Source organism: Columba livia, chromosome 2 (assembly GCF_036013475.1).
Source record: "Columba livia isolate bColLiv1 breed racing homer chromosome 2, bColLiv1.pat.W.v2, whole genome shotgun sequence".
Classification (NCBI taxonomy): domain Eukaryota; kingdom Metazoa; phylum Chordata; class Aves; order Columbiformes; family Columbidae; genus Columba; species Columba livia.
The window spans coordinates 20,469,350-20,495,789 of record NC_088603.1 but is presented as its reverse complement, the minus strand read 5'-3'; the positions used below and the strand labels follow the sequence as shown (position 1 = coordinate 20,495,789).

Sequence of the window (26,440 nt, the reverse complement as noted above, 5' to 3'; positions counted from 1 at the left end):
GTTTTTGATGGTCAAAATCGTACCTAGAGGAAATGCATCTATGTATATATATGTGGAATTGAAATGAGATGGTAACTAGCAGTGGGAATGGAGCTCACTGATCGAAAGACCTTTTTTTTTTTTCTTATTGCATTTGGCAACCTCTTTCTTTCAGAGACACAATACAATTAATTAACATATTCTGGGGCGTGTTTTTGAGATTGGGAAGTGGTGGCCCCTTGTTGAGAAGAAAACACTTTAAATAAAAAAGTAACATTGTTTTGTCCAAATGGTACTGGGAAAAGCAGAGTAGTATTGCTTATACAGCCTACGGATGCGGTTGATTTACTCCAATTTGCTTTAGCACATAGCAAACCAGCTTTTCCTTTCCCACGCTTATATTAGATATACGTGTTTCGTTTATACAAATCTGTCTAAAATAGGTCTGTATTTAAGATATTTGATGGGAAATTCAGCATGTCGTTTCTTGTATTTAATATGTAATACAGATACCATTCCTAAATAGAAATCAAATAAATGTGACCTGTGACACAATGCAGTATCACGCTGCTGATCATAATACAACAAACATGAAAAAAGGCTATTAATTTATATGGAATGTTAATTTAGCAAATCCTACATAGAGATATGCTTATAGAAGAAAAGTAATCTGAGGCTTGGTTTTGGAGTGATGCTATGTAAATGTATTTAATAAAAATCCAATGAATTAATACATACCTCATAAAAATCCAAACTTTGAAATGAAATATTCTTCTTTAAAGAAAAGCCCTGTGTTATGTTTAAGTCGCATATAATCTAAATTCCAGAGTTTACTAACCCAGCTTTTCAGGGCTTAATACAGCATTAATATTCAATATGGTTTGCTAGAAGTTTATTTCAGGTTCTTTTGTATCATACTGTAATTAAAATTACTTTGACTTGACTCATATAAAAATGTGGTTAACATTTAAATGCCTTTTTAATGTAGAGAATTTAAAATTAACTGTCGTTTTAAAATCTTTAATTTCTATCACTTAGGGAATGTTAAATCCTTAAAAAGGAAATAATCACTGCACTTAAAACATCCTGTGCTAGGATTCCTTTATTTAGAATTTTAGTTCGAGATTGTTCATTCAAAGAAAATCCCTTGTTTCATGTTTACTGTAAACCCCAGTCTGAAATTAACATTTAAATGCCAACATTAGTAACAGAAGCAGTACTTGAAAACCACCAATTATCCATTGCTGCTAGTTAAGTGAAATTTACCAAAGTCTCCAAAGGTGATAATACAATTAAAAGCAAGAAAATGAATACAATAGTTCGTGGAATTACTTCCCCCTTTCTTTGCAGTCTAAAGAATTATAAAATTTGTAATTACGTTTGCATAAAAGAAAACAGCACAACACATGAAGGGGCACGGTGTCCAGGAGATGCACTGACAGGACCTTTGATGCTGCTACCTGGACTTGCGTAACATGTAAACACATAGGATGTGAACTCCTCATCTAGAAGTGGCCACATGCTAAATGTTGAAACTTCTTTATTTTTCAGTACATTGCATTTGGATATAGGTGTTAAATACAGATTTCAGCGGTACATTCAAGAATAAGGGGAAAAAGAAAACTCTTTCTCAGTGTAATTTAAGACTAACATTTTTAATATGGCTTCTGTAGACATGCTATATCCTTCATAACTGAAGATGCATAGAAATAATTTGTTGGATCTAAGGCAGACTGCCATTTAAAACACACTGTGTGCAAAGGTCAACACACGAGAGTTGCATTTTATTTTGTGTAAAGTGACCATTTTGCTGCTGCCTTCCCAGAAATGAAGCAAATGCCCACGATTAGAATGTATTCCAGTGAAGACTGTTAATGATCTAAACCCACATAAACAAAAGGCAAACAAGCATCAATGTACTTTAAATGGATAATCAGGAGATGTATTATTCTACCTATTGAGTATCACTAAGTTATTGCAATTTTCCTGTTTTCAGTTGCATCTGTTTAGCTGCAGCCTGTATTCTTTTGCACATAGGTAAATATCAAAGCTTTCTCAACAAAGACCCAATCTGAAAATGCAGTAGAAATTGCTGTGAGAAATTTGATTTCTGGGAAGAAGTGAGTTTCCCCACTCTACAGCTCCAAATCCCAATATCAGTTAATGTTTTCTAATAGAGTATGCATTTTATATAAAGTCTATGCTTTTTCTGTTATTCCTGGAAGACTCTTCTGATTATTATATCCAACTGGTAATGTGGTTTTGTAAATGAAAGACTCTTTCTTTCATTCTTTCTTTCTTTCTTTCATTCATTCTTTCTTTCTTTCTTTTTCTTTCTTTCTTTCTTTCTATCTCAATGCTTTGTTTTATTCACTAAACTTACACTGTGATTTTTCATGTTTTAGAAAAAAACACTGAAATTTAAAGAAAGTATTCCAAAATATTAGCTTTATTGTTGGAACTGATTAATTAGCAGTAAAAATTTAAGGTGAATACCTTTTCATTTCAGTTAGTGAAGCTAAAGTGCTATGCCCTAATATATGTGAACATTTTCATGAGGAATTCCTTAAACTTTAAAACAACAATTTGCATTTGGAGAATATATATATATATTTTTTTACTTACACATTCACTCTATTTACAACAGTATCTAAAATATAAAAAGAAAATGAAAACATACAATCTTCCTGTATGTTTCTTGTAATCTAACTTGTGTAGCTTCTAGGTTTGTATGTACAGTTCCTTTTAAGAGAATTGGATTTTCTCCTTGCATTTAGATTAACAATGAAATTATTCATTCTTACTCACTGAATTATATTCCTCTCTAATTATTTTAGTCTCTTATATATCACTATAAGAAGGACAGGCTTCTTTCTTTAAAAAGAAAATTGGCCTTCTGTGTCATGTCAGTGCTTATTAAATACTACAATCATAAGAACATATATGCTACAAGATTTTATGTTCTGATTCCATAGCTGTTATAGGCTTAGTGTTTGCAGTATTTATTTAGTGGTAATGCATTTCTTTTCCTATTTTGCATTTCAAAGGTCTTCTCTAAATGATTGTTTTACAGAACTATCAAGAGGTTATCTAAATTTTTCCATCAAATATTACACAATACCATAAGGTGGTAGTCATGGAGTTTTTCAGTACATGTACATTCTTTTTATAGAAAGAATTAAACAGAAATCCATGAAAAACACAATAAATGTTTAATTAAATAATTGAATGTATTAGGCTTGCCTGAATTTTGACCAAAGCAAAATTTCAGGCTGTTCAATACTGAGCTGGTGTGTTACATGGTGTGAGATTAAAATACTTTTATTTGAAAACTACACAGTAGGTTTTTCAGGAATATACTCTTGTTGCTGTGGTGTGGCTTTTATCAAGTAGTTGCAAAGCGATTGATGTTTTCTTTGGTGATGCTTCTTTATAAAACTAAAAATTGAGCCTTAAAATAGCTAACATTGGAAAAAAAAAAGACAGACCTGGGGATTGTACTAGTTGCTTTTCAAAGAAGAAATTGCAGGAAGACCCTTTCAATGAATTAAAAAAAAGCCGTGAGAAAAATTTACAGTTGTTTGTTACAATACAAATTTTACTAAATGTATAAATTCACCCAACAAATTAAAATATATTTAATACATTTTCATTTGAAAAGGATATTTATTTTAATTTACTTGTCAGGGAAATAAAGGACAGATTTGCTGCTGTACTGTGATTTTTTTTTTTTTTTTTGGTCAGGGTTAACAGAATCATTGAGAATGCTTTTTAAATTAGATGTCATTTTCTTGACAAGAATGAAGAAGGGCTGGGACAGTGTATCTATCAGCTTCAAATAATTTGCGTTTTTTTACACCACCAGGATATATTAATTGCTTTATTTCCCTACAAAGTAATTGCTTGCACCTGCAATTTTCAGGGCATTTTTACAAGCTTTAAAAGTAATAAAAATAGTGTTATAAGTGTAAATAGTTTTATGTTCAAATTTGTATTCTTTGGTGTTGAGATAGGACATATGGGTGCGGGGTGGTAGTGTGGGGTTTTATTTGTTTTGTTTTTGGTTTTTTTTGAGAGCAATCACTGAATGATTTTACACGAACTGAAACATACTACATTCCAGTCTCCCCCACCCCCGTTTTTTACACGTGCCTTAAAAACGTCTAAACTCTCAAGGATATTGGAACATACATTTACAGAAAAATGTTTAGAATGTGCCTGAAATGGCTGCAGTCATCGCGTGTTTGGCTGGGCCCTTCATGTTGGAAGCTACCTTTGTCATTCCTTTTTTTGCCTGCCCTCCATTCTTCCCCTATCCAAATAATTTCACTTAAAACTTTAAAGGAGAGAAAAGAGCTTGACCTAAGATACCCTGCATACAAACTACAGACTCGGATGTCTCTAGGGGGTAGAGAGTTGTGCATATCCCACCTCTCCCTTCCACGTAGCAGTTCTTCATACTCTCATATGCAAGTGCAGATGTTTTATTAGTTAACAATGTATAAAATATAACCGGCATAGATATAGGTCTAGGTAGTGACACGTCCAGGAATGTACATAATTCAGTAGTGATTTGTACAGATACCCTGTCAACTAAGACGGCCTTGCAAAATCATCATGAAAAATACAGTCCGTGCACAAATTCTGCCTTTTAGCATGATAATGAAGATAAATCGATACTCTCCTTGCCCAACACTAAATAAGTAAATAAATAAATAAATAAATAAAATGCTGGCCCTGGGGCAAGCAAGAGAGCAGAATTTTGCAAAGCTGCATTTAATTTCTCTGTGCTCCTAACAATCACCACAATTAGTTCCTTCTGCTACAGGCATACCTGCTTACAATGGAGAACTGAATAGCCTGAGATTTTCCTCTATTCTGACCATCTCGGCTTTCTCTCTCACCAGTTTTTTTTCCTTCCCTTATTTTTTTCCCCTTTAATTAAAAGAGACAACAGAATTAGAATTGTTTTACTAAAAAAACCTAAACCCCCAAACATGCACCCAACTTCTAGAAAGGCCTGTCCACCTCAAAGTAGAAGTAGAGAACAGCTGTGTTGAAGAACGTGTTTGTTTTTGTGTCTCTGCGGCCTCCCTGGTTTCTCTATTTGTCATATCGTCTATTCAGCATCACTTTTGCTGCTGTGGCAGCAATAGCCGTGCAGCGCTGCATCCACACGACGAGCTTAGGGGGAGAAGAAAGAGTAGGATTAATAATGCATTAGTTTTGCAGCCCCATCGAAGGAAAAATAAACAAAATAGTAAAAGTTGTGGTGAGGGCAGGGAAGTGGTGTAATAGTGAGAATGCATTAGTCCTGCAGGCACACCGAGGGGATATAAACAGGATAATAAAAGTTGGGAGCGGGAATGCATTAGTCCTGCAGTCACATCAGGGGGAAAATAAACAAGATAGTAAAAATGATTTCTGCGGGGTGAGCGGGAATGGGGCGAGTCCTCCAGCCTTCCTGAAGGGGGCATGAGCCGAGTGACATCGCGGGTGGGAGCGGGGCGCATGTCTGCCACCTCCCCGCCCCCCCACGCCGAGGGGAGGGGGGCAGCAATAAGCCCGTCTGGCGCTGCCCGGGCGGGGAAGGGAGGCGGTTTCGCGCGGGCTGTCCCGAGGCGCGCCGAGCGGCCCGCCGGGCGGTCGCGGCGCGGAGCGCGTTGGGGCTCGGCCGGCCGTGGGGGGCGGAATGGCTCGCCCGGGGGACGGAGAGTGGCCGCACGCCGAGGTGGGTGCCCGTGCGGGGCCGGGGCGCGGGGGCCGGGCCGGGCCATCAGGTGCCGGCCGCTCGGGGCGGGCGGGCGGTCCTGCGGGGCGCTGCTCGCTCGCGCACGCTCTCTCGGCGCGGCGGTTGGAGCCGTTGGGGGGAGGGGGGGCGTTGTGCGCGCGCTCAGCCGCGGCTCACGTTCCCCGAGCGGCTCGTGAACCATCGCGAGGAGGCCCAGGCCCAGGCCTTCCCGCGGGCGCGCTCAGTGCGCCTGCGCGCCGGCCGCGCTCCCTCGCCTGTCTGCCTGCTGCGCGGTGTCCTCCCCAGCCCGCCGCCGCCGGGTGCCCCTGCCTGCCTGCGTGACTGATACAGCCTGGCCGGTTGGTCGGGCGGGGGCGAGAAGAGGCTCTCAGCCAGCGGTCATGGGCCCTAGATCACTGCCGTGGCGGCGGTGGCGGCGGCGGCGGCTGAGTGACTGAGGGGAGACACCGCCGGGGAGGGGGCAGGCAGGGGGCGAAGCGCGTGTGTGCTCGTGTGTGCTGTTGACGACGGTGTTTTTAACCCTTAGATGGTCTCTAGCGAGCCGTTGCTGCTGCCTGTGTCACTGGAGGGCGAGTTCTCCAATAGCATGAAGGAGATGATCGGCGGCTGCTGCGTGTGCTCCGACGAGAGGGGCTGGGCCGAGAACCCGCTTGTCTACTGCGACGGGCACGGCTGCAATGTCGCAGTGCATCAAGGTGAGTAGGCAGGCGAGTGCCAGCTTGCCCGCTCTGGCCTCACGCCTCGCTACTTCCTTCTTGGTGCTCCCTGCCCTCTTCCCTTGGGCCTACTTGTCTCCCCCCCCGCCCCTCTTGGCTTTTTTTCTCCTCGTCTTCTCTTCCTCCGCTCTTCAGCTCCTTCTTGTCACCCGTGAAGCTTATTTCCCTGTTTCTAGGGCCACGTGCTTTCTGGTCTGACCTGTCCTGTCATCCTCTGTTCTTCCAGTCTGTCTGTCTTTTCCCTCATGGGAGACTTCCTATGTTATGGCTATGAGACAGGAAGAACCCTCCTTGCAGTTTTTTTCCCCTTCTTCCTCTCCTTGTACCTCTTCTGTGTATGTGTTTCCCAGTCTGCTTTTGCACCCTGCTAACAACCTCAGCTGTCCAAAGACTACCTAAAACTCCTGCCTTTGCAGAACTTCTTACTAATCTCTGTTTTGGCAATTGTTGCTGTATTTCTTTCTTCCTGTTGTCCCTGCCTTTCCCAAGTTAAGAAAAAAATGATGTGAGGGGCAGCCAGTAGACAAAGAGGGTTTAGGCATGGAAGAGAGAAGTATGTAGGAAAGACTTAGCTGTCATATAATTTCTTCCTCTGCCTGCCTTTCCTTGAATGTCATTTGACTGATGTTGCCTGGTAGATGAAGAGACTTCCTGTTGTGGTTCTGCAGGGAGAGGGTGCTAGTCCGAATGGCTGATGCCGGATTTGTTTGGATTAGTGGAGGCTGGTTGGTTGGTTGGTTTCCAGCGCAGCTCAGTAGCTGGCGTGTTCCCTCTGTGTGATTGTTTTGTTTCTGTCAGTAAGTTGACCCCTCTTGTGAGAGCAAGAGGGTTCTGCTGCTCATACTGTAAAAAAAGAAGTTATGATGACTTCTGCTTTAGGGTAGCAGAAATAAGGAATAAGATGGTAGTTTTTCTGTATTGACTCCCAAGCACTCATATAAACTTTGAGATGCTGAACAAATCTGAGGAGACAGAAATCCTGAATCCAGTTCACTAGTGAAAATACTACTAATGTGTGTCTCATGTTTGGTCTTAAATTGTGTTGAAGATGATATAGTAGTAACTGTTTGTTTCAGGTATATGCTTCTTTGTAAACTGACAAGAAATAATGAGCAATAATAATAATGTAAGAAGATCTGCAAAAGAATTCAGTTATTCTTGTTGATGTTGGATTGAATGTGGAGGGGAGCTCACAGGATCTCTGAAATTTGACTGATTTTGAAGCGATTTTCTGTTGGCTTAAGAGCTGAGTAATGTTAACTGCTTTTGTGGAATCTTAGGATCATGAAAAAGAACACTACAACTTGAATACTTTTAGAAGTCATACTTGATCCAGCTATTACTTTTATATTATCTTGGGCATCTTTGCATTTAGAGCGTTGCTAATATTTTCAGTGAAAGAATTTGCCAATAGCAGCAGTTGGAGCTGAAATAGTGGGAACAACAAAAGTCTGTTTTAGGAAGTATTCCTAATATAGAGCCACACTTCAGTAAATTGTGCACAAGAATATAGTACTTTTTTGTTCTTTTTTTTTTTTTTTTTCAAGATCAAGTCCAAATCTGAACTTGCATCTGGCAGAAAGTGTGCGAACTATTGCTTCTTCTAAATCCACATGCTGTTGTAGAGATCTTAACTGCTTGTTTTGATGTACTGGATCATTGATGTTGTACATCTCAGATTTGATCTGTTGTGTGGAGGTGGTAGAGGAAGCATGTCCACTCTTTTTATAGGTTTTCTGTAGTAGAAGTAGTAGTCTTCCTGGTTAAAGCTTGTAGGCCTTATATGAAGTTATATGAAGTTCAGTATTTTTTTAAAGCAGTATTACCCGTGAGACTCTATTAACTGCATTTTTTGTTATTGTAATTATTTTTAGTTCAGAGAAAACTTATTTTCAGGTGTTAAGTCATTGGCAAGTTGTGGAGGACAAAATCTTTTCATATGTTTAAAGAAGCTTTGCATAGTAGTGAAAGTATAAACCAAAGGAAGTTCTGGAACTCCATAAACAATATCACAGTGTATCAGAGCACAAACCTGTGGTGGCACTTCTTTAGGCTGTGGGTATAATCTGTTACATTTACAGGCAGAAAAGTACCTCACTTCGACTTTGGTCTTTGCACAGCTCATGTTGCCTTTGCATCTAATTGCCAGCCTCGTCTCTGAGTTGCATTCTGTAATTAATTTCTTACTCTGCACTGTCTCTTGCTAATTTAAATATGTGATTGTATGTTTAAATTCTCCCTCTTAATTTCTAAGGAGATATTCAAAGTCCTCCTCATCTGTGGTTAATATAGATGCAACAAAAACAAGATGTTTTTTCTCATGTGAAATAACTGTATTGTACCGTAGAAAGGGCTTGTCAAGAAAGTTTGGGCTGTCAGTACTCATATAATGTAAAAGAGAATATGACAACTGATCTTAATATGACTACATGTATATCATAGGAAATTATTTCATTGACTTTCCTTCATAGAAGGAAAGGTGTATGAGCCAGATGTTCTTTATACTACTATTGCGTTAGTGTTTTGTTTTTTTTCTTCAGGCTAGTACAAAACCAATAGTATTTTTCTATATATAGAAGAAGATAGTAATTTAATCTCAACTTTCCTAATAACTATTAATTTATCATATATAGTTATGTGTTTTTTTCCTAGTTGCACACTTAGACTGCATTTTCTTATTTAAGTAACATATGATTGTTGGGAATTTAGATATTAAAATACTATGTCAGATTCAGGATTATCTTTTTGAGGAAAATGTTCATCTTTTTGTTGTTTGTTGTTGGTTAATAAACCCATACAGGTATTAGAATAGACTCACAGTACTTGTGTTCTTGTATTTTCATTCACTCAGCCATTCTTAAAGTTTCTTGATCTGTACATTTCAAACATGAACAGTATTGCCAAATTACTGAACTATTTTTTCTGTGGAATTTTGTATCAAACTCCTGCTTTTAAAAAATATACTGTAAAAATATAGATGACAGTCTTGCAGAGAAATCTGCACATCTCAAAATCTCTTTCCTAAGTATTTATGTTGTAGCCTGGCTATAGTTGCAACTGATCCTAGCCCTGATGCTCTGTTTCATTCGTATTTACAGCTCCATATGACTTCAGGGGGGAAAAAAGCAAACTTTGTATCTTTGTTCAGTTTATTATGGATTTCCTTCTTAAGACCAGTTATTTTACTCAAAGAGTAAGAGACATTGATTGTAGCTCCATGTATGAGTGTCTTAACACAAACTTGTATTTTTTCTTAAAAAACACTGCTATAAATGATGGGTGTTTGTTATTGTGAAATCTTTCACCAGTTTACCTAGTAAATAAATAGCAAAATAGATCACATATGAAACATGGCTGCTCTTGAATGGTTATATTACTTTTCAAACTATTTTTTAAATTTAACAAGTAAGTGGAAGTTTGTACTTAATTTCTAAAACCATTGTGGTAGGAGTTCATGTGCAATGTATAGATGTCAGTTTGATGAGATCAACTAATACTAAGCTTTTAAAATGACATTCATACTATTAATACTGTAGTGCTTCTTATGTTTGCTGAAATGTTTTTCTCTTGTTCAAAACAGCTTGCTATGGAATTGTTCAAGTACCCACTGGACCTTGGTTTTGCAGGAAGTGTGAATCTCAGGAAAGAGCAGCCAGAGTGGTATGTGCTTTGTTTATTAAGTAATGCTAGTTATAATGTTTGTGTGGATAATATTTACCCAAGTATCTCAGTAATAGCAGAAAATAGCTTAGCTTTCTGTCATAGTTCCATAAAGATGCTATTCAGAAAGACCTGTTTTCTTTTTCTTTTTTTTTTCTTTTTTTTTTTTAAAGTGTAACTATGTAACTGTCTCTAAGTATTCTAATGGTTTCTGTGGGGGGTGTGTGTGTGGTTTTTTTTACCCCAACTTTTTCAAAGATTAATGACTTCTTATCTGTAGTGTGGGTTTTATGTAACTTGTCAGTTTAATGCTTATATAGTTATGTATGGGGAGGAAATGGAATCTGTGTCCAATTTTCTTTTACAATAACTTTAGATTGCCAGCTGAAAGCTTCAGTCTAGGAATACCTAACTAATGAGTAGTGTTCTTAATTTTGGAATCTAATGTTGACTTCTAACTGAAGAAACGTTTTCTTTCTCTGTCTTTTTGATATTTTTTTAATGGTGAATATTGGGGATTTAGATAATTGTTCAGAACAACAACAAAAGACCCCAACACTCTTTTTTTTTTTCTTGATTACATGTAGTGTTTTTTTGGTCAGACTTGTATGTTACTAAATCGAGCTGCATGATTCCAGGCTCTTTTAGAAAAAGACCGTCACATTTCTCACTACTTGGCTCTTTTTAGTTGGTCTTCCAGTAAAAGATAAAGTGAGACTATTTAGAAAGACTAAGCTGTTCCTCGGCCTGTGGAAACATTTTTCATATAAAAATTGGAAGAGAAGGTGGTGCAGAGTGTTAGAGTAGTGTGTAAACTATTTCTAACTTTCGTATCTGAAGACAGATGAAGAACCTGAAACCAAATTTTCAGGTACTGTTAGTGAGTGTCAGAGTGTTTACAAGAGCTGTTTGCTGGACCTATTTCATTTTCTAATATAAAATACTATATAAATGGTAGGATGTCTTGATGTTGTGTGAATTTTTGGCACAGGACTAAAGAATTTTGTTCCTGTACTTTTTTCCAACTTGCCACTAATGTTTTCATAATGCCCTGGCAACCTAGACTTTGTTATGACTTCCAAAGTAGGCTTATTGGTGAGAGTAAGATCATATTGATTTCTGTGTGCTCTCCCTATTTGTCAACAGGAAATCAAAACTGCCACCCTTTCTAAAGAAAGGCTGTTTCTTTCTTTTCCTGGGAAGACCATCATCAATGTTAAGTTTTAAGAGTAGCGTTTTTTAATGTTATTGAGTTTGACATATACAGATTGACAGCAAAGTTAAAAATATAAGTGGGGGGAAAGAGAGATGATGGCTAGGAGGATTTTTCTGGTGCATGATAGGGAATTTTCATTAGGATTTATGGTGTGGTTGTTACTGGCTTCTCCTGGCTTCTCCACTTTGTCTAGAAACAGAACCAGAATTAAATTCACTATATTGCAGATGTGAGTCTTGCACTTAAGGCATATTTTTCTCTGCTGATGCCATGTTGTAGTGTTTTTTTTTTTTTTTTTTTTTTTTTTTTTTTTTTTTTTAGCTGCAATTACTTGGCAAGTAAGTCCATTCTGATAAAAGACCAGGGTTAATTGCTTGCACTGAAGTTAGTTTTGCTTTAACAACTGCAAGAAATAGACTAACTTAGGAGCATGTCACTCAAGCAGGTGGGTCACCCAAGAACTTTTCTTAACAGCAGGTTGGTGCAGTTGGCTTCCCATGCACTTTCAGCTGTTATACACTCTTGTCTACTGTGTTCCCGTTCTTTTCTGTGCTGCTGCTAAGCTGGTACATACTGCTTGTCAGTGAAAGCAACGGCTATTTTGTTTTCTTTTTTTTTTTTTTTTTTTTTCTTTCCAGCCACATGAGCGTCCTGGCTGATTGTCCTCTGATTTTATTGATAGTGAGGTGTTAGCCAGTGTCTTGGGTTTTGAATGGTCAGCTACTGGTTGGAAAGCACAGTTCCATACCTGGCAAATCATACTGGGCCTTGGCTCTAGCAGGGTCATGTTTTTGTGTGCATAAGCAAAACTGCAGTTTTTGTACACGTGAACTGTCTGGATAATGGACATATTGAAGTGTCTGGTAATTACTTGATTTACCTTATAATTATGAATACGTAGTGCATAATAAACAGAAGATTGTAATCCCGGTATGCTCTTTTTACAATCACAGTGTAAGTTTTTACCTATTGCTTGAAAAACCGTGGTTTTCTCTAAATCAGCTAATTTTTCTTAGCTGACCTGTGGTGAACTTGGAGTATGAATCTCTTCAAGATGGGTGGCAACTGCTCCCAGCTTTGCCTGTGTCAGCACCAGCTGTTATTACCCTGCATAGTGGGCCTTTTTGGTGTCTTCAGATGTAGCTGAACTTCTGAGTCAAAAAGCAAAGCAGGTACATGTTGATGTAAGAAAAAGTAATATTAGGATCTGTGTGAGGATGTATACATATGAAGTAGTACGTAAGGGACTTTGTGTCCTGGCTTGGGAAATTGGATGGTGCCTGTATGTCTTCAAAGGACTGATAGTACTGGTATATGAAGAGAGACTAGAGAAAATAAATTTAGGAATTGTAGCACAACTGTTCAAATTGTAAAAAATTATTTTTTTCCCATCATCCTATTATATGCCAAACATCTTTCTTGATGATCTTATTTTAAGAATGATTTAATTATAGTATATAGTGGGGTATAAATAGACAATGTGTTTATGGTTTACTACAAGCTACTAGTATGCACACTTATCACGAGTAGCTGGAATAATCTCTGTGATAGAGATATCAGGCAGCACAGAGGCATCTAACATTTGCATAATTTAGCTTGGTCAGGCTTATTAGCTGTGTGTAGATGCTTGTCCTTGTGAATCCAACTTGATTCAGAGAGACCAGGAGGTCTCAGTATTGAACCTTAGTGTTAAGAATTCCAAGAAGTATTACCTCAAGCACAGCTCAGCTTGTATGTGTGAAGTCAGATTGATTACAGCATGGCAAGTGAATGAATATAAAATATTAATTTGATGTTTCACTGGAATATGTATATTCTAAGCTTGTCATTGCATCTGGAAGAATCAGTTTGGACTTGGTACAAATTACTCTAATGTCATAAAGGTGGTGTTTTTACCGCTTGATGTTTCTGTGTTAGTTTTCTTGATGGAGTGGCTTATGAAGTTGAATGCAATACTGGCCCAGAACTGAGTTGGCACATTTGCACAACACTACAACTGGTTTAATAAGCCACCTGTGTTTTAGTCCTGGGGAATGCGTTGAGGGGGCTGTGAGTTCCTTTGGAGCTTGCCACACAAGATTTGAGGTGGATCTCAGCTGAATCTAGCATAACTGGAGTCTCTGCACTTGCATATGTGTTTCTTGGGACGCAGTGTGGAGGCAGGAAGACTGTCGTTGCAAAGTCAGTTTAGATCATATAGTACTTAATGCTTAAGGATTCAGAGCTGTAGAAATGTAGCTATACTGTTTACCTCCAAAGCCAGTTCAGGTATATTGTGCTCTCATAGTGATAGGTTCCTGCTAGTAATCCTGCCAGACCTGAGCTGTTCCTGTATCTGCTGCACAGATGATGCACAGTCTGAACACTTGAGGTTTTTTTCATCTTTAATACAACAACAGTTGTAGTTCTTCTCTCCAAGTTCCCTTAAAAAAAAAATCTTTAATCACATGCATCTACAAGTTTGTTATTGTAGATGTTGCTTATAAGAGTTGTATGATGTATCCATAGTTTAACATCCCATCCCCAGCATTTATGTAGAATAAAATAACTGTAGGTGTAGTATTACTTGCCTTTTGCCTAAACAGAAGGAGGCAAGGAAGGAGGAAATAGGAATGTAGGCTTTCAATATGCAGATAGGCTTGCGATCAGAGCTCTGACAGCTCTGGTTCAATAGGCTGCCTCCAGGGGAATGGGATCTGGGTGCCTGTGCTTAGAATCAGTTTTGAAGTGGTTATTACACCTGTGTCTGAAGACTAGAATACATATTGATAAATATGGTCACAATAGAGGTGAACTAAACTTAATTTTATAAGAAAGAAACTTGCTGTTTTCTTTTTTCCTTCGACTTGAAATGCTGACCACCATATCATTCAGGATTAATGTACTGTGCATTCTCTTTCAAGATCTCTTGAAATAATTCTTAAAGAAATTTGGAAATGAATGTGTTTTTTAATGTGTATCCATAATTTTCCTTAAAGGACATTTTTAAGAATACTATAACAAGTAGTAGAAAAAATTGCTTTAGTTTTGAGCATACAACAGAAAAACTGACCTATGTGCTTTTGTTGTTTGTATGGCTTTAACACAGCAGTAGATAGTAAACTTTAAATATGAGAAGTAAAAGTGACTGTAAAATACAAATTGCTAGTAGATTTTTAAAATAAACATGAGAAACTGCTACTACTGCTTCTGCCTTCCCCTGCCCCCCCTGCCCAAAATACCCCAAACCAGAAAAACAACCAAACAAAACCAACAAATCCAACAGCACAATCTTGTCTTTTATGAATGGCTATGCAGCCTGGAAGGCAGTGAATGTTTGTTTGTAGCTGAATAATTGCAATAAAAAGTCTGCCTAAAGATATTTAGGCATAGCATGTTGTATTGGGTTTGCTAGGCAAGGTTTTGGTACCTGAGCGGTGGCTTCTTTGAGAAACTGCAAGAAGCTTCCCCCATGTCCAACAGAGCCAATGCCAGCCAGCTCCAAGAGACACCCACCACTGGCCAAGGCTGAGCCCATCAGTGACAGTGGTAGCGCCTCTGGGTTAATGTTAAGAAGGGGAAAAAGTTGCTGCACAACAGCAATTGCAGATGGGGAGAGGAGTGAGAATGTGAGAGAAACAGCTCTGCAGACACCAAGGTTGGTGAGGGAGGGGCAGGAGGTGCTCCAGGTGCTGGAACAGAGATTCGCGTGCAGCCCATGGTGAGGCCGACTGTCCCCCTGCAGGTCATGGAGGTTCATGGTGGAGCAGAGATCCACCTGCAGCCTGGGGAGGACCCCACAGCAGTGCAGTGCAGGTGGATGTGCCTGAAGGAGTCTGTGACCCCGTGGGAAGCCCACACTGGAGCAGGCTCGTGGCAGGACCTGTGGCCCCATGGAGAGAGGAGCCCATGCTAGAGCAGGTTTGCTGGCAGAACTTGTGACCCGGTGGGGGGACACAGGCTGCAGCAGTCTGTTCCTGAAAGGACTGCACCCTGTGGAAGGGAGCCATACTGGAGCAGTTTGTGAAAAGCTGCAGCGTGTGGGAAGGACCCGTGTTGGAGAGGTTCATGGAGAACTGTCTCCTGTGTGAGGAACCCCATGGTGAGAGTATGAGGAGTCCTCCCTGGAGGACGAAGGAGCAGCAGAGACAGTGTGTGATGAACTGACCACAACCCCCATTCCCAATCCCCCTATGTTACTCAGGGTTGGGGGGAGGAGGTAGAGAATCAGGAGTAAAGTTAAACCTGTGAAGAAGGGAGGGGTGGGGGATTTAGGGTTTTTTTTTGGTTTTGTGGTGGTGTTTGGTTTTTTTTTGCCTGATTTGATTGGCAATAAATGAAATTATTATTTCCTCAATTTGAGTCTGTTTTGCCTGTGATGATAATTGCTGAGTGATCTCCCTATCCTTATCTCAACCCACGAGTCTTTCATTATATTTTGTCTCCCCCGTCCAGCTGAGGAGAGGAGAGACAGAGGGGCTTTGGTGGGCACCTAGTGTCCAGCCAGGGTCAACCCACCACAGTCCATTTTGGCACCAGATATAGGGCATGAGGAATTTGAGATAAAGATAGTAATTGGGAGAGCTAAAGGGGAAAATGTGGACTGAACAGAACTAAAGAGGGAAGAGCAGAATGATTGTGGGGAATTTCTAATGATAGAGAAGGTGAAACAACTGATTTTATTCTGAAATGCTGTTGATTGGATGATGTGTTTCTTGTCCATTACTTAGACAAGTAAGTATTCTTTACTTTTCATTTCATGAGTAGGAGAAGATATTTTTTCCTGTTCTGATTTTTTGTTTTTAATGGTATACGTAGTGATTAGAGACCTTATTGCACTGGGACTCAAGACAACAGAATTGCCTGGGATTGCATAGTGTCTGGTCATCGAGGTTAGGAGTACAAACAGCAGAAGGTGCTGCAGAAGTACTGAATAATTTCTGTGCATCCTCCACTCCAGCTGGTAAACTGCACCTTATTCACTGTATTGGGTGCTGTGCATATCAAAGTGGGAATATTAATGCTATTTCTGATTGTGCTGCCTTCATGTCTTTTTTATTTGTGTGTGTGCTGCATTTTCCCTGCTTGTATGCATACTTGCTGCTTGATTTGTAAATACACAGATGAGTTCATAAACTTATTTGAAGCACTTCATTACAGCAGAAAAGGTCTGCTAATATTTTTCTTCAGTTTTGATTAGCAGCAGTTTACCTAAATGTACACTTTATTTGTGCAGTAATTTATTACATTATGCTAAATATGGATACATGGAGTGTTCAGTCTTTAAAACAGTGTTCCATCACTCAAGTCCTGCTTGATCAAAATTTTTTTGACATAGGTATCAGTTTAACACGTACTTTAGTAAATGCTCTAAAGTTTCTGTGGCAAAATTACTAACCAAAGTGGGACTAGGGCAAAACATTTTCTGTTACAGGAATTGGTTAATTCTTAAGCAGAAATGCTTTGTGACTGTTTCATTGCTAGACTATTAAATTACTGGCAGAAGTCTCTCAAGTAAGCAAGGAGCTCCTCAGCTGCAAGGAGCCTTGCTTAAAATGCGTGCTAGCATTTTATACCTGTGAATTTTTAGGGTACAGCAGTGATATGTTGCAGGACACTGAAGTGAACCATCACATACTGTGTTTTCTTCAGCTAGACTGGATTGGGCAGTTGCATACTTCCAGCCTGGTAACAAAAGCTTGGGAAATCCAGCCAAACATGACAGATATTTCTCATAGCCTTCTGACGTTTTCCGTTGAAGATCAATGTGTGAATCTTAAACTTCGTGTATGTTTATAATTCACATTCCTGCAACATCTAGTAGGGCTTACTAGTCTTAAATATGTAGTGGGAGATTTATGGTTTTGGACTTTTAGAGTAGCCAGATCTTGATACGTGTGTGTCATCACAGTGGTACATTCTACTTTATGTTCTCTGTCTTCTAGTTAGATTACATGTATTGAGTAAAAGTATGACTGAATGTCACCTGTAGTACGTACTGACTGGATGGTCTTGGAAGAATGCTGATTTGCATGTTGAGTGCCTTTAATCTTCTTGTCATAGTCTGTAAATTTATTGTCTGTAGTACATGTTTTTGACAGAGCTAACTGAATCTGCATATATTTTTATCTGATGCCTTTATAAAGAGAACTAGGTCGAGTCTCTATAATTTATCCAGGTATAAAACCCGAAATGCTTCAGGTAGTCAGTCTTTTTTTTTTTTTTTTTTTACCTGTCAGTTGTCTGCTTTAAAAAAAAGTTCTCTTCTTCTCCTGGGACAGATGACTGAATAGAGATGGGGCAGAGATTTGGCAAATTTGTCAGCATCAAGAAATGATTAGTTGAAGATGGAGATGACTTAATTTCTTAAGTTGTCAAGTTGCAGAACATAGCACTTCCGAAGAGAAGTACTGACAGCATGCGTTCGTTTGCTCTATTAGTAGTGTCAGCCAGTTGGGGATTCTTGAATGTGACAGAAGATCATCTGATTCCTGTTGGTTCTACATTGTGTCTTATAAATACTGCAGTCTGGTGTGAGTCATGGGTTGGAAACATTGGAACTTAAGTTTGCGTCTCTTCAGATACCTTGATTGAAAAATTGTGTAGTTAGCTACTTGCTGACTTCTGCTTCAAATACTTATGTGGTCACAAGCTATCATTTGTAGAGCCATTTAGATCAAAATACTGAAAGTGGGTATTTTGTGGGTGTGCTGGTTCTATTGAAATCAAGTTGATTTTCTTCATGTATTTGGAAACTTTTATTTTTCATAGCTAGCATGGTTGTTGTTTGGTTTTAGTTTGAGAATAAGACGATAACACCCCAAGACAGAATTAATGTTTTTCTCTAAGTAACTTTCCAGTGTTTTTGAGGTGGAGTGGAGAGAATGTAAAAACTTAACTGTTATTTTAGTTGTTGTCTGGGAGCCAAGGTCTTTCTGGTTTCTGCCCGCAGGTGTGAGGCAGCTGGGAAGGGGGGTATGGATGGGACAGACCTTGACTGACATCCAGGCTGATCAATGAGAATATACCATGCCATTAGCATCACGCTCATATTTAAGGAGTGCTGGGTTTTCTGTCTGGGGAGACTTGATTCTTTGTTCTGTTTGAGTTCTGTTTGGGAGTTCTGTCAGTTCAGCCTTTTGCTGTTCTGCTGTTCTGCAGAGGTCTCTGGGCCTTTCTGCCTTTTTCTTTCTTCCCCCGGGATCGGCTGTTCAGGCCCAGGATGCTCGCCCTTCCCAGGACTGGCTACTTGGGACATATGGATTTTGTGAGGAATTGCATTTAATATATTTTATATTCTATTTCTATTTAATTTTCAAATTTTATTAAATTTTTTATCTTAATCTGTGATTTTTCTGCCTTCCGTTTGGATTATCTCCTTTACTGGAGGGTGTGGGGGATGAAGCGAGCAAGTGGCTACTGTGGTTTTGATTACAGGCTGGGTTAAACTGTGACAGTGGGTTTATCAGTAAGGCCTTAAAATCGTGCAGGCTGAGACTGTTGATATGTGGACATTGGTATCCAGGTGTAGTTTAGAAACTAAGGAATAAGAAAATACAGATTTGGTTTTGTAGGTGGCAGTCTTTGTTGGTGGATCAATGTATTCCTGTAGAAGCTTTTGGAAAAGAGTTTATGCAATTTATCCTTTTTGCTGTACTGAACAAGTGAAAAATGAAGTTTTGACTATGGCAAGCATTATAAAGCACAGGTGTAAAAAATCAGAAATAAATGCCAATGAGAATTTTCAGTGTACCTAATTGGTTTTAAGAAAACAAAACAAATAAAATATTAGTGAAATAACAAAGGATTTTATATCAATAGATAGCCTAAATTTTGTGTTAGTAGAGGTTCAGTAGTTTCTGCAGCATCTGGGAATGCCTGTGAGTTTTATTGGACTTTCTGCAGCCTTCAAGGGCTGAGAGGATGATCTTCTCTGGTTAGTCTTTCTCTGTTGGCAGTATCCATTTTGCTTCATAGAAGACAGTTGGGAGGGGTGAACAGAAAAATGAGATGTCACTGGGTTCCGAGGGCTGGGGTAAATTACTGCCAGCAGATGTAGACGTGGTCAGTCTGGTACGCATCCTGTTGCTGCGTCTGTTTTTGTATGAACTCCCTGTGAATTCTCATCTATTGATAGAATTTGTGCCAAGATCTAAATTTCCAGTATACTGGTTTGCACCATTCCACAAATACCTGTGTTTTTCTTCTTCTGATTGTCTGATCTTGCAAAAACAGTTTCTTTGTAGGCTCTAAGGCATTTATTCTTCCGTAGATACCCTCTGATAAGCTGAATTTGAGTTAGGTTTTCTGTTAAGTGAGTTGTCTGTGGTGTAATTAGTATACTTTTATCTGCCTTTGGAATATGGTTTCTCTTTATAGAGGGAACTATGTTTACATTTGTTATTCAGTACCATATTTGCCTGAATCTAACTGAAACTAATCAGTAAAATGACCTCAAATTTTTCAGGTTTATTAGGGGAAAAACAGGGTTTTTCTTATTTTCAATGTTTTTCATTCCAATGTATGTATTATTTTTTCATACTCCTCTCCTGACCCCCTTCAAATAAATGGGCCAAAACACTAGGGAGAAGAGGAAAAAAGTATAAAAGGAAGGTGAGAAAATATAAGACGCTTTCTTCTGGAGAAGATGGAATACAAATTTCACACCTTTTGGGGGAGAGAAAATAAATAGCAAAAATGTTTCAAACATAGGAGATAATTTTTCATCCAAAAAGGGACTAAAGAACTTCAACTAGTTACATATAGGTAAGATGACATATGTGGAGCATTGGCATAACTGAAACTCTAGACATGATTTGTGATCAGCTTTGTATCCAGAGCTGTTTTCTAGGCATCTTTTTTTTTTTTTCCAGAATTTTTATGTTTTTGACAGCAATGGTATGCGCCTGCCAGTGTTACATTGTTTTACGTTAAGCGAAATAACTACCCATATGGATGTCTTTACCCTTCTAAACGGGGTTTTTAGCCTATATTGAGGTGTTTTTTATTACCTGAAGTAGTAGTGTGTAAATCTGTCTAGAATATTCAAAGTCTATAGGATTCGGAAAGGCTATTTTAGATATGATAAAGAGTATTAGTGGTGACTTTTGTACGTTTCCTTCTGCTGACACCCAAGGGTGAGACAGAATGGGATAGAATGTTGGTAGGTGAAGCTGTACCACAGAACTTGGAGACAAATACCCGGATGCAATCAGCTGTGCTGCAGGCTTCCGCAGCTGCCGAGGAATGGGAGACAAGGTGGCCAAGAGCATCAGGGGCTGCCAGCTGGGAAGCCTTTGATCAGAAACTAACCTTCTGATCAGCTGCTTTGTGTATCTTCATAAATCTGTCCATGTGCTTTGGGGGAGTGCTTTGAGTTACTGCATTTTGATATGTACAGAAATACCCAGTAGCAAGGCATGCTGTAAAATAGATGTATTTGGAAGCAAATTCAGAAGTAAGGCAATAAAATGACTTGTGCTTGGCAACTGACTCTCTCCTACTAGCTTAATTTTAAGAAAGTCGTAATTTGATGGAGTGTGTTCATGGTTTGTTTTCACAAAAATATGAACAAAAACTCGCAACAAAACCAAATGGATTTAACCAGTCTGCCGTTTGATTAATGATTAACTGGAGCAGCAGAATAAAAAGTTTTATATGCCAAATTTTAACTCTTGTTGATTAAAGAATTGAAAGAGATTGAGTGTCAGGTTTCAAGAACTGTGATGCTGATTTTGTGTAACTTGCTGCTATGTTATTTGTAACTTTAAGGGTCATGTATTGCAAGAGTTGCTCCTTTCAGTTAAATACTGTTTTGGTTGTTGTTGTCAATAATTCTGTGATCAAAATGTACTTTGGATTAAAAAATCTGTTCTGGTAGCAGAGGTGCCATGCTGAGTGTAATATGGCTTGGGAGGGAAAATAAGCTTGTAAAATAAACAGTTTGTGTATATGGCTGATGCCTGTTAAAAAACTTAGAATATGTGAATGTCAAGGAAATATCAAAACAAAATTGGCCAAATGAATGTCTTGGGCTGGGCCCAAGAAGTATGTCTGTACTGCTGAAATTAAATCAGTCTGTTTCAGGTGTGGTGTGTGTGGGTTTTTTTTAATGTATGTTTATTTGTTTGCTTTTCTTTCTTTTTTGAGGGTGTGGGTGTGATGTGGTGAAGTTTTGTTTGTGTGGTGCGGGTTTTTTAAAAATTCTTAAGGCCCTTGGTTGGAATTTCATACTCGTGGCCAGCCTAGATGCTGCCATCTCCTGAACAGGGTAGTTGTATCCTTGCCCTACTCCCCATCTTGTGTTCCTGTTACGTTTTTTATCTGCCATTGTTGTTCATATGGCCATATGGAAAGACGGCTCAAAGAAGTGAACTGGCTGAAAAAAGAAGTATTTCATTTTTAGCTTGCTGATTAGGATTTCCATATGGTCAAATAAAAGCTCTTCCCAGAGCAAGTGAGGCAGTAGAAAGTACACAGCAGGGGATGGCCAGTGATCTTCTTTTGGCAGCCCTGTGCAATTATCTTAGCTTAGAGTGAGCCTGAAGTCAGCTGGAATTGCAGCCTAATTTCTCAGGTAACTTTTAGGAACTGTGGTGTATTTAGGTTAACAGGTCATATTGGAACACACAGTTTGCCTCATTGCAATGCTGGGAATTCAGTCCTGCAGGACTTCACTTAGTTGACAGTCATTATTCAGGTGAATGGTTCCATTGGCCTACCTTGGACCAGAATTCAGTAAGTTAGTTGCACAAGAATTCTTTGACCTTTGTTTTATTATAATAGGAGACAGCATATAATGAATGTCTGCGGATGATGCTTTATGAAACCTGCTCCAAATTTACAGAACCCTGAGGGAAGAACACTGCTATATTTCTACTAGTCTTTTTTCCTCCTCTCCTACTAGTATAGTCTTGTTCCTACCTCTCTTTATCTTTCCTATCTGCTATGTGTCTCTTGCTCTTTCTCTTAATTTCTACATGAACAAGGTAGTCTGAGCTAAATCAGCTTCTCTGTGCCTTTCCTCCATTTCCAGTTGAAAAATAGGTGGAGTTAGATTAACAAAAAAAAAAAAAAAAAAAAAAGACTCCTGTAATTAGCTTTGTCTAATGTTATCTACTGCTGGTTAAGGTAGCCATTAGTCCTGGCTGAAATGTGAAGGTGTATTTATCTAAAATAGGGGAAGAAAACTCTGTGCCATGATGCAGTGAAGCCAAATTGGACTGTAACTAATTCTGTATAGGAAGATTGATTTCTTTAGCTCCTTCTTCCGTTCTGGTCTTGAAACTTTTTTCACCCTCATTCTTCTTACTTTTTTTTTTTTTTTAATTTTACTGTTTTTTATTTCTTCTTTATTATTCCTACTTTTTAAATAATGTCAGAAAAAAATTGGTTCTTTCCCCATCTGCATGGGCCTCCCATGCTTATGACCACTTTAGGTCTGCTGGGTGACTTTTTAGTGATTGGACCCTTCAGGAGGCAGTGGTTTTTCATCGGACCCAGGTGGTCTCAGTTCACCTGGATGTGAAGGTTACAGGATCAGTCTTGTTTCACTTAATTAACTTGCTGTTTATGTATCTCAGGAGTGGGTTGTGACAGCTACACTGTCACACTGTTCCCAGCTGCAGAACTTTGAGATGGGTTTCACTTTAGTGCTCTACAGGAGACCTCATAGTCCAAAGGAATTCCTGCTGAGAGTTCACCTGAATTCTGCTTGAACAGAAGCTGGGTCCATGAACTTAGTTCCACCAAAGAGCTGCAAAAATGAGATGTTCATGGTACATTCTGTAAGGACAGGAAGGGAGGATGTTACTCTAACTTCAGTCTTCCTTGAGCCAGTATTAGTGTATTTTTCACTCTTCGTCCTCGAATCTGTTTCAGCTGGCTGTACCTACAGCACCAGGTGCACTGGTGCCCCTCCCTGCTATAGGACTAGTGCCCTTCAGCACACCGAAGGATGGGTTATTCTTTTGGGTCACAGTTAGCGTCTTTGGTATTCATGTCTAACCTGATGGTATTTATCTGAACTGTTGATCAGTCATAGGAGCTTGCTCTGTTTATGCTGTAATATCTTGTGGGTGTTGTTTTTGCTCTCGCTACTTCCTCCGTCCCCCACTTGTTAAGTAGTTCCCCACAATGTTTTTGAATGCTCAGGCAATAAATCTGTGTCAGAAATCCTTTGCCAGAGCTAAGACAGAATACCTACCTGGAGAAGAGAGCTCTGACGTGGTCCATGTGCTCAAATATTAGAGACCATCTGATGACAGTTGAATTATTCCTTATACTGTGTTGCAGAGATCAAAACCTTATTCCCACATACAGGTTGTATGTGATGTGCCATTTAGTAGAGAGACTCAGCTGTTGCTGTTCACTTAAACTCCAAGCTCCATCCAGATGTAAACTGGAAGAGGAGACACTGTGTGGACAAAAACATTCACACAAGGAATAATTACAAGTAACAGAGGACTTCTGAGATACATGTACACCCAACTATCTCCTTTCCTTTCTCCTACAGAATTCTTTGTAACAACACGCGTTTAACCATTTTAAAAGTACCGAAGATATTTTTTTTTCAATCACTTTGCAAATTCTCATCTGAAACTATATATTTTAAATTCTATATTGCTGTAAGATTTTAGAACTAGTAATAAAGCGTTAGGGATTTTTTTTTTAAGCTGCTAATTACCCGTCTCAAGGGATGAGGCACACTGCTCCCACCTGGCAAAGCTATTGGGGTTACTATGTGCTGCATAATGAAACTTGAGAGAGCAGAAATAGTTGACAGAATCTGAGCTTGTGGAGGCTGGGAAGGAGGTAGGTTCGTAACATAGAGAGTGAAGTGGAAAGGGTCACTGCGTGGTGTATTGTCTTACTAGGATGCTGCTTGTTGCAGATTGTAGCCAGAATTCAGGGCACCAGCAGTGCTCTGTGTCATCAGAGTGCAAGTGTCTCTGCTCAGTTGCCTGGCTCCAGCCCAGTGAGCTGAGGGCAGGCACGCTGATGCTGCTCCCTGCCAGCGAGAGCATATTTAGCTGAAATCTCAGAACTTTTCTTCTGCTGTCAAAGCTTCCTCCTCTGCTTCAGTTTTCTGTCTTCTATCTTGTATCTAACTGGTTGCAGCCAGGTCTGTAGAGGAGTAATGAGGGAAGACCCAATGGACTTGAGTCCTATTAGAGGTATGAGACAAAAAGAAATTAGTTGAAACTGAGCTCTTAAGAGACTGAATGAAACACCCTTAACTGTTCTGGATAAAGGGCTGGTTCAGTTCCTTGCTGCTCAGTGTCCTGTGGCAATTTTATTTTTTTACGTTTTGTGGTAAAGTTTGCTTAAGAAGTTTGCTAATTTTTTATTAATGCTGCAGTGCTATGGTTCACTGCCTTCGATTTTCCTTATGCAACTGACTGTGGGATTATGCTTAAATTGTATCAGTGATATGACCTGAATTAAAAACATTAAAAAGGATCATTTCACTCCATTTCACTGATCTGTTTTAAGGGGCAGTCCTACAGATAGTTGGGTCAGCAGCTGAGGGAGTGGTGGAGGGAGAGATTAATAAGGGAGAGGCGGAGGGAAGAAGAGAACCTCCAAAACAGGTTTTGCCACTAGTGAGAATGTATGTCAAACTTCACAGGCTTGCAGAGGTGGGGCAAGGTAGACTATGCTGACAGCTTCCCTTGTCTCAGTGGTGGATATATCATCTCTGCTCACAGCTTTGGGGTGGGAACAAACCATATTACACTGTCACCACCGATATACACTAGGCTTCTCACTTTGAGAATCTGTTTCAGTTTATGGGGAATTCACTGGAATGAACCTACAGCTACTGAATGTCTCTCAGCACCCGGTATTTGATGTTTGGAGAGCTAGAGTGTTAAGATACAGCTCACAGGCATACTGCGTGTGTAGGATTTTGTTTGAAATGAACTGCTCAGTTCATTTTAGTGGTGAGGAAGTCCTCATAATGTTGACTTTAAAAAGTAGTGTAGTGCTCCAAATCTGCAGGCAGCTTACAAAATTGTTTAGAAGTTTTCAACTGCTTTTATTTCTGAATTTCACCATAGATTTAATGTTACCTTTTCAGTAAATTGCTGGTAATTTTAGTGGGTGAATGTGAGTGAGGGATGAGTGAAGCAAAAGACAAAAAGCAGCAATCCTAAAGATTCTTCTTCCTATACACAGTTGTCTATACTAAAGTATTGACCAAAAATAATTAAAGAACTTTCCTGTTCTACCCTTTGTGAAAGCCTCTTTGCTGCTGATATAAATTTTATTACACATTAAGAGGAATAAATAGTCCTCAAAATGTACTTCAGCCATATGAATTTCAGGAATGGAATTTCTTATTCCTCAAATAAGTTTGGACAATCTATTTCTGAGACAGTTCTAGCATCACAGGCAGCTTTATCTGCTGACTTGCCAGGTAGGTGGTAACAGAATAGTACGGTTAGGCAGCACAGAAAAGATCTGTACTGATGCCAGCTGTCCCTCTCCGTTTGAAAGATGTGGTATTAAGATTGCATCTGATTGTCAGACTGTTCTTCTAGCTTGTTAGATTGGTATACTTTGAGTTGTCCCTAATTTGGGAGTACATAAAAGTTTTAATAACATAATTTCTAGGTATAGGATCTTCTATAATTGTGTTCCTTTGCATGTCATTTGGAGCAGTTGAAGTGGAATGTGTTTCAAACCTGTTCTGTTTGTGTCATCTCTGAACTGTTTTGGAATTCGTTTGCACTGCTCTAGGACAGTTAAAGTTGCTATTAGGAACTTGATAGAGGCAACAACAGCAGAAAGGCTGTGTTGTGATCCTGGTGTGTGTCAGAAGAATATGTCGAACTGCGTGTTTCCAGGCATACAGTCTTGGAGAATTTCAAGAATGAGTCAGCTTCTGACCTCCTTTTTTTGAGGCAGAAAGCAAGGTTATTTTTGGTCTCTTGGGGTGAGAGTCAGCAGAATGTGAAGTCAGCCATAGTGTGTCTACCTGTACTGATTATATCTGTGGCACGTCTTTGTGATTGACCACCTTGGTGAACACAGAGATCCTACAAAAAGGAGATACAGTAAGGAGTCTTTGGACCATTCCCAAGTTTCTTACCAAGCTAGTCTACCCCATGTGATAGTATTTGGAGGCCTGTCTTC

The 26,440-nt window shown here is 39.2% G+C and overlaps 1 protein-coding gene across 11 annotated transcripts in view; it reads left to right on the top strand.

Annotated features, from left to right (window-relative positions):
• MLLT10 (MLLT10 histone lysine methyltransferase DOT1L cofactor) overlaps positions 1-26,440 on the top strand; it is a 142,692-nt gene that overhangs the window by 5,644 nt on the left and 110,608 nt on the right. For 7 of the 11 annotated variants that reach the window (XM_065050806.1, XM_013370099.3, XM_065050807.1 and 4 more), the window contains exons 2-3: positions 6,258-6,426; positions 10,028-10,107. In XM_065050806.1, coding sequence (XP_064906878.1) covers positions 6,258-6,426; positions 10,028-10,107 — 249 coding nt within the window. Of the gene's footprint in view, positions 1-5,557; positions 5,711-6,257; positions 6,427-10,027; positions 10,108-26,440 lie in introns of those variants that run through there. The other 4 variants (XM_065050805.1, XM_065050799.1, XM_065050800.1 and 1 more) reach the window with 3 other exon arrangements.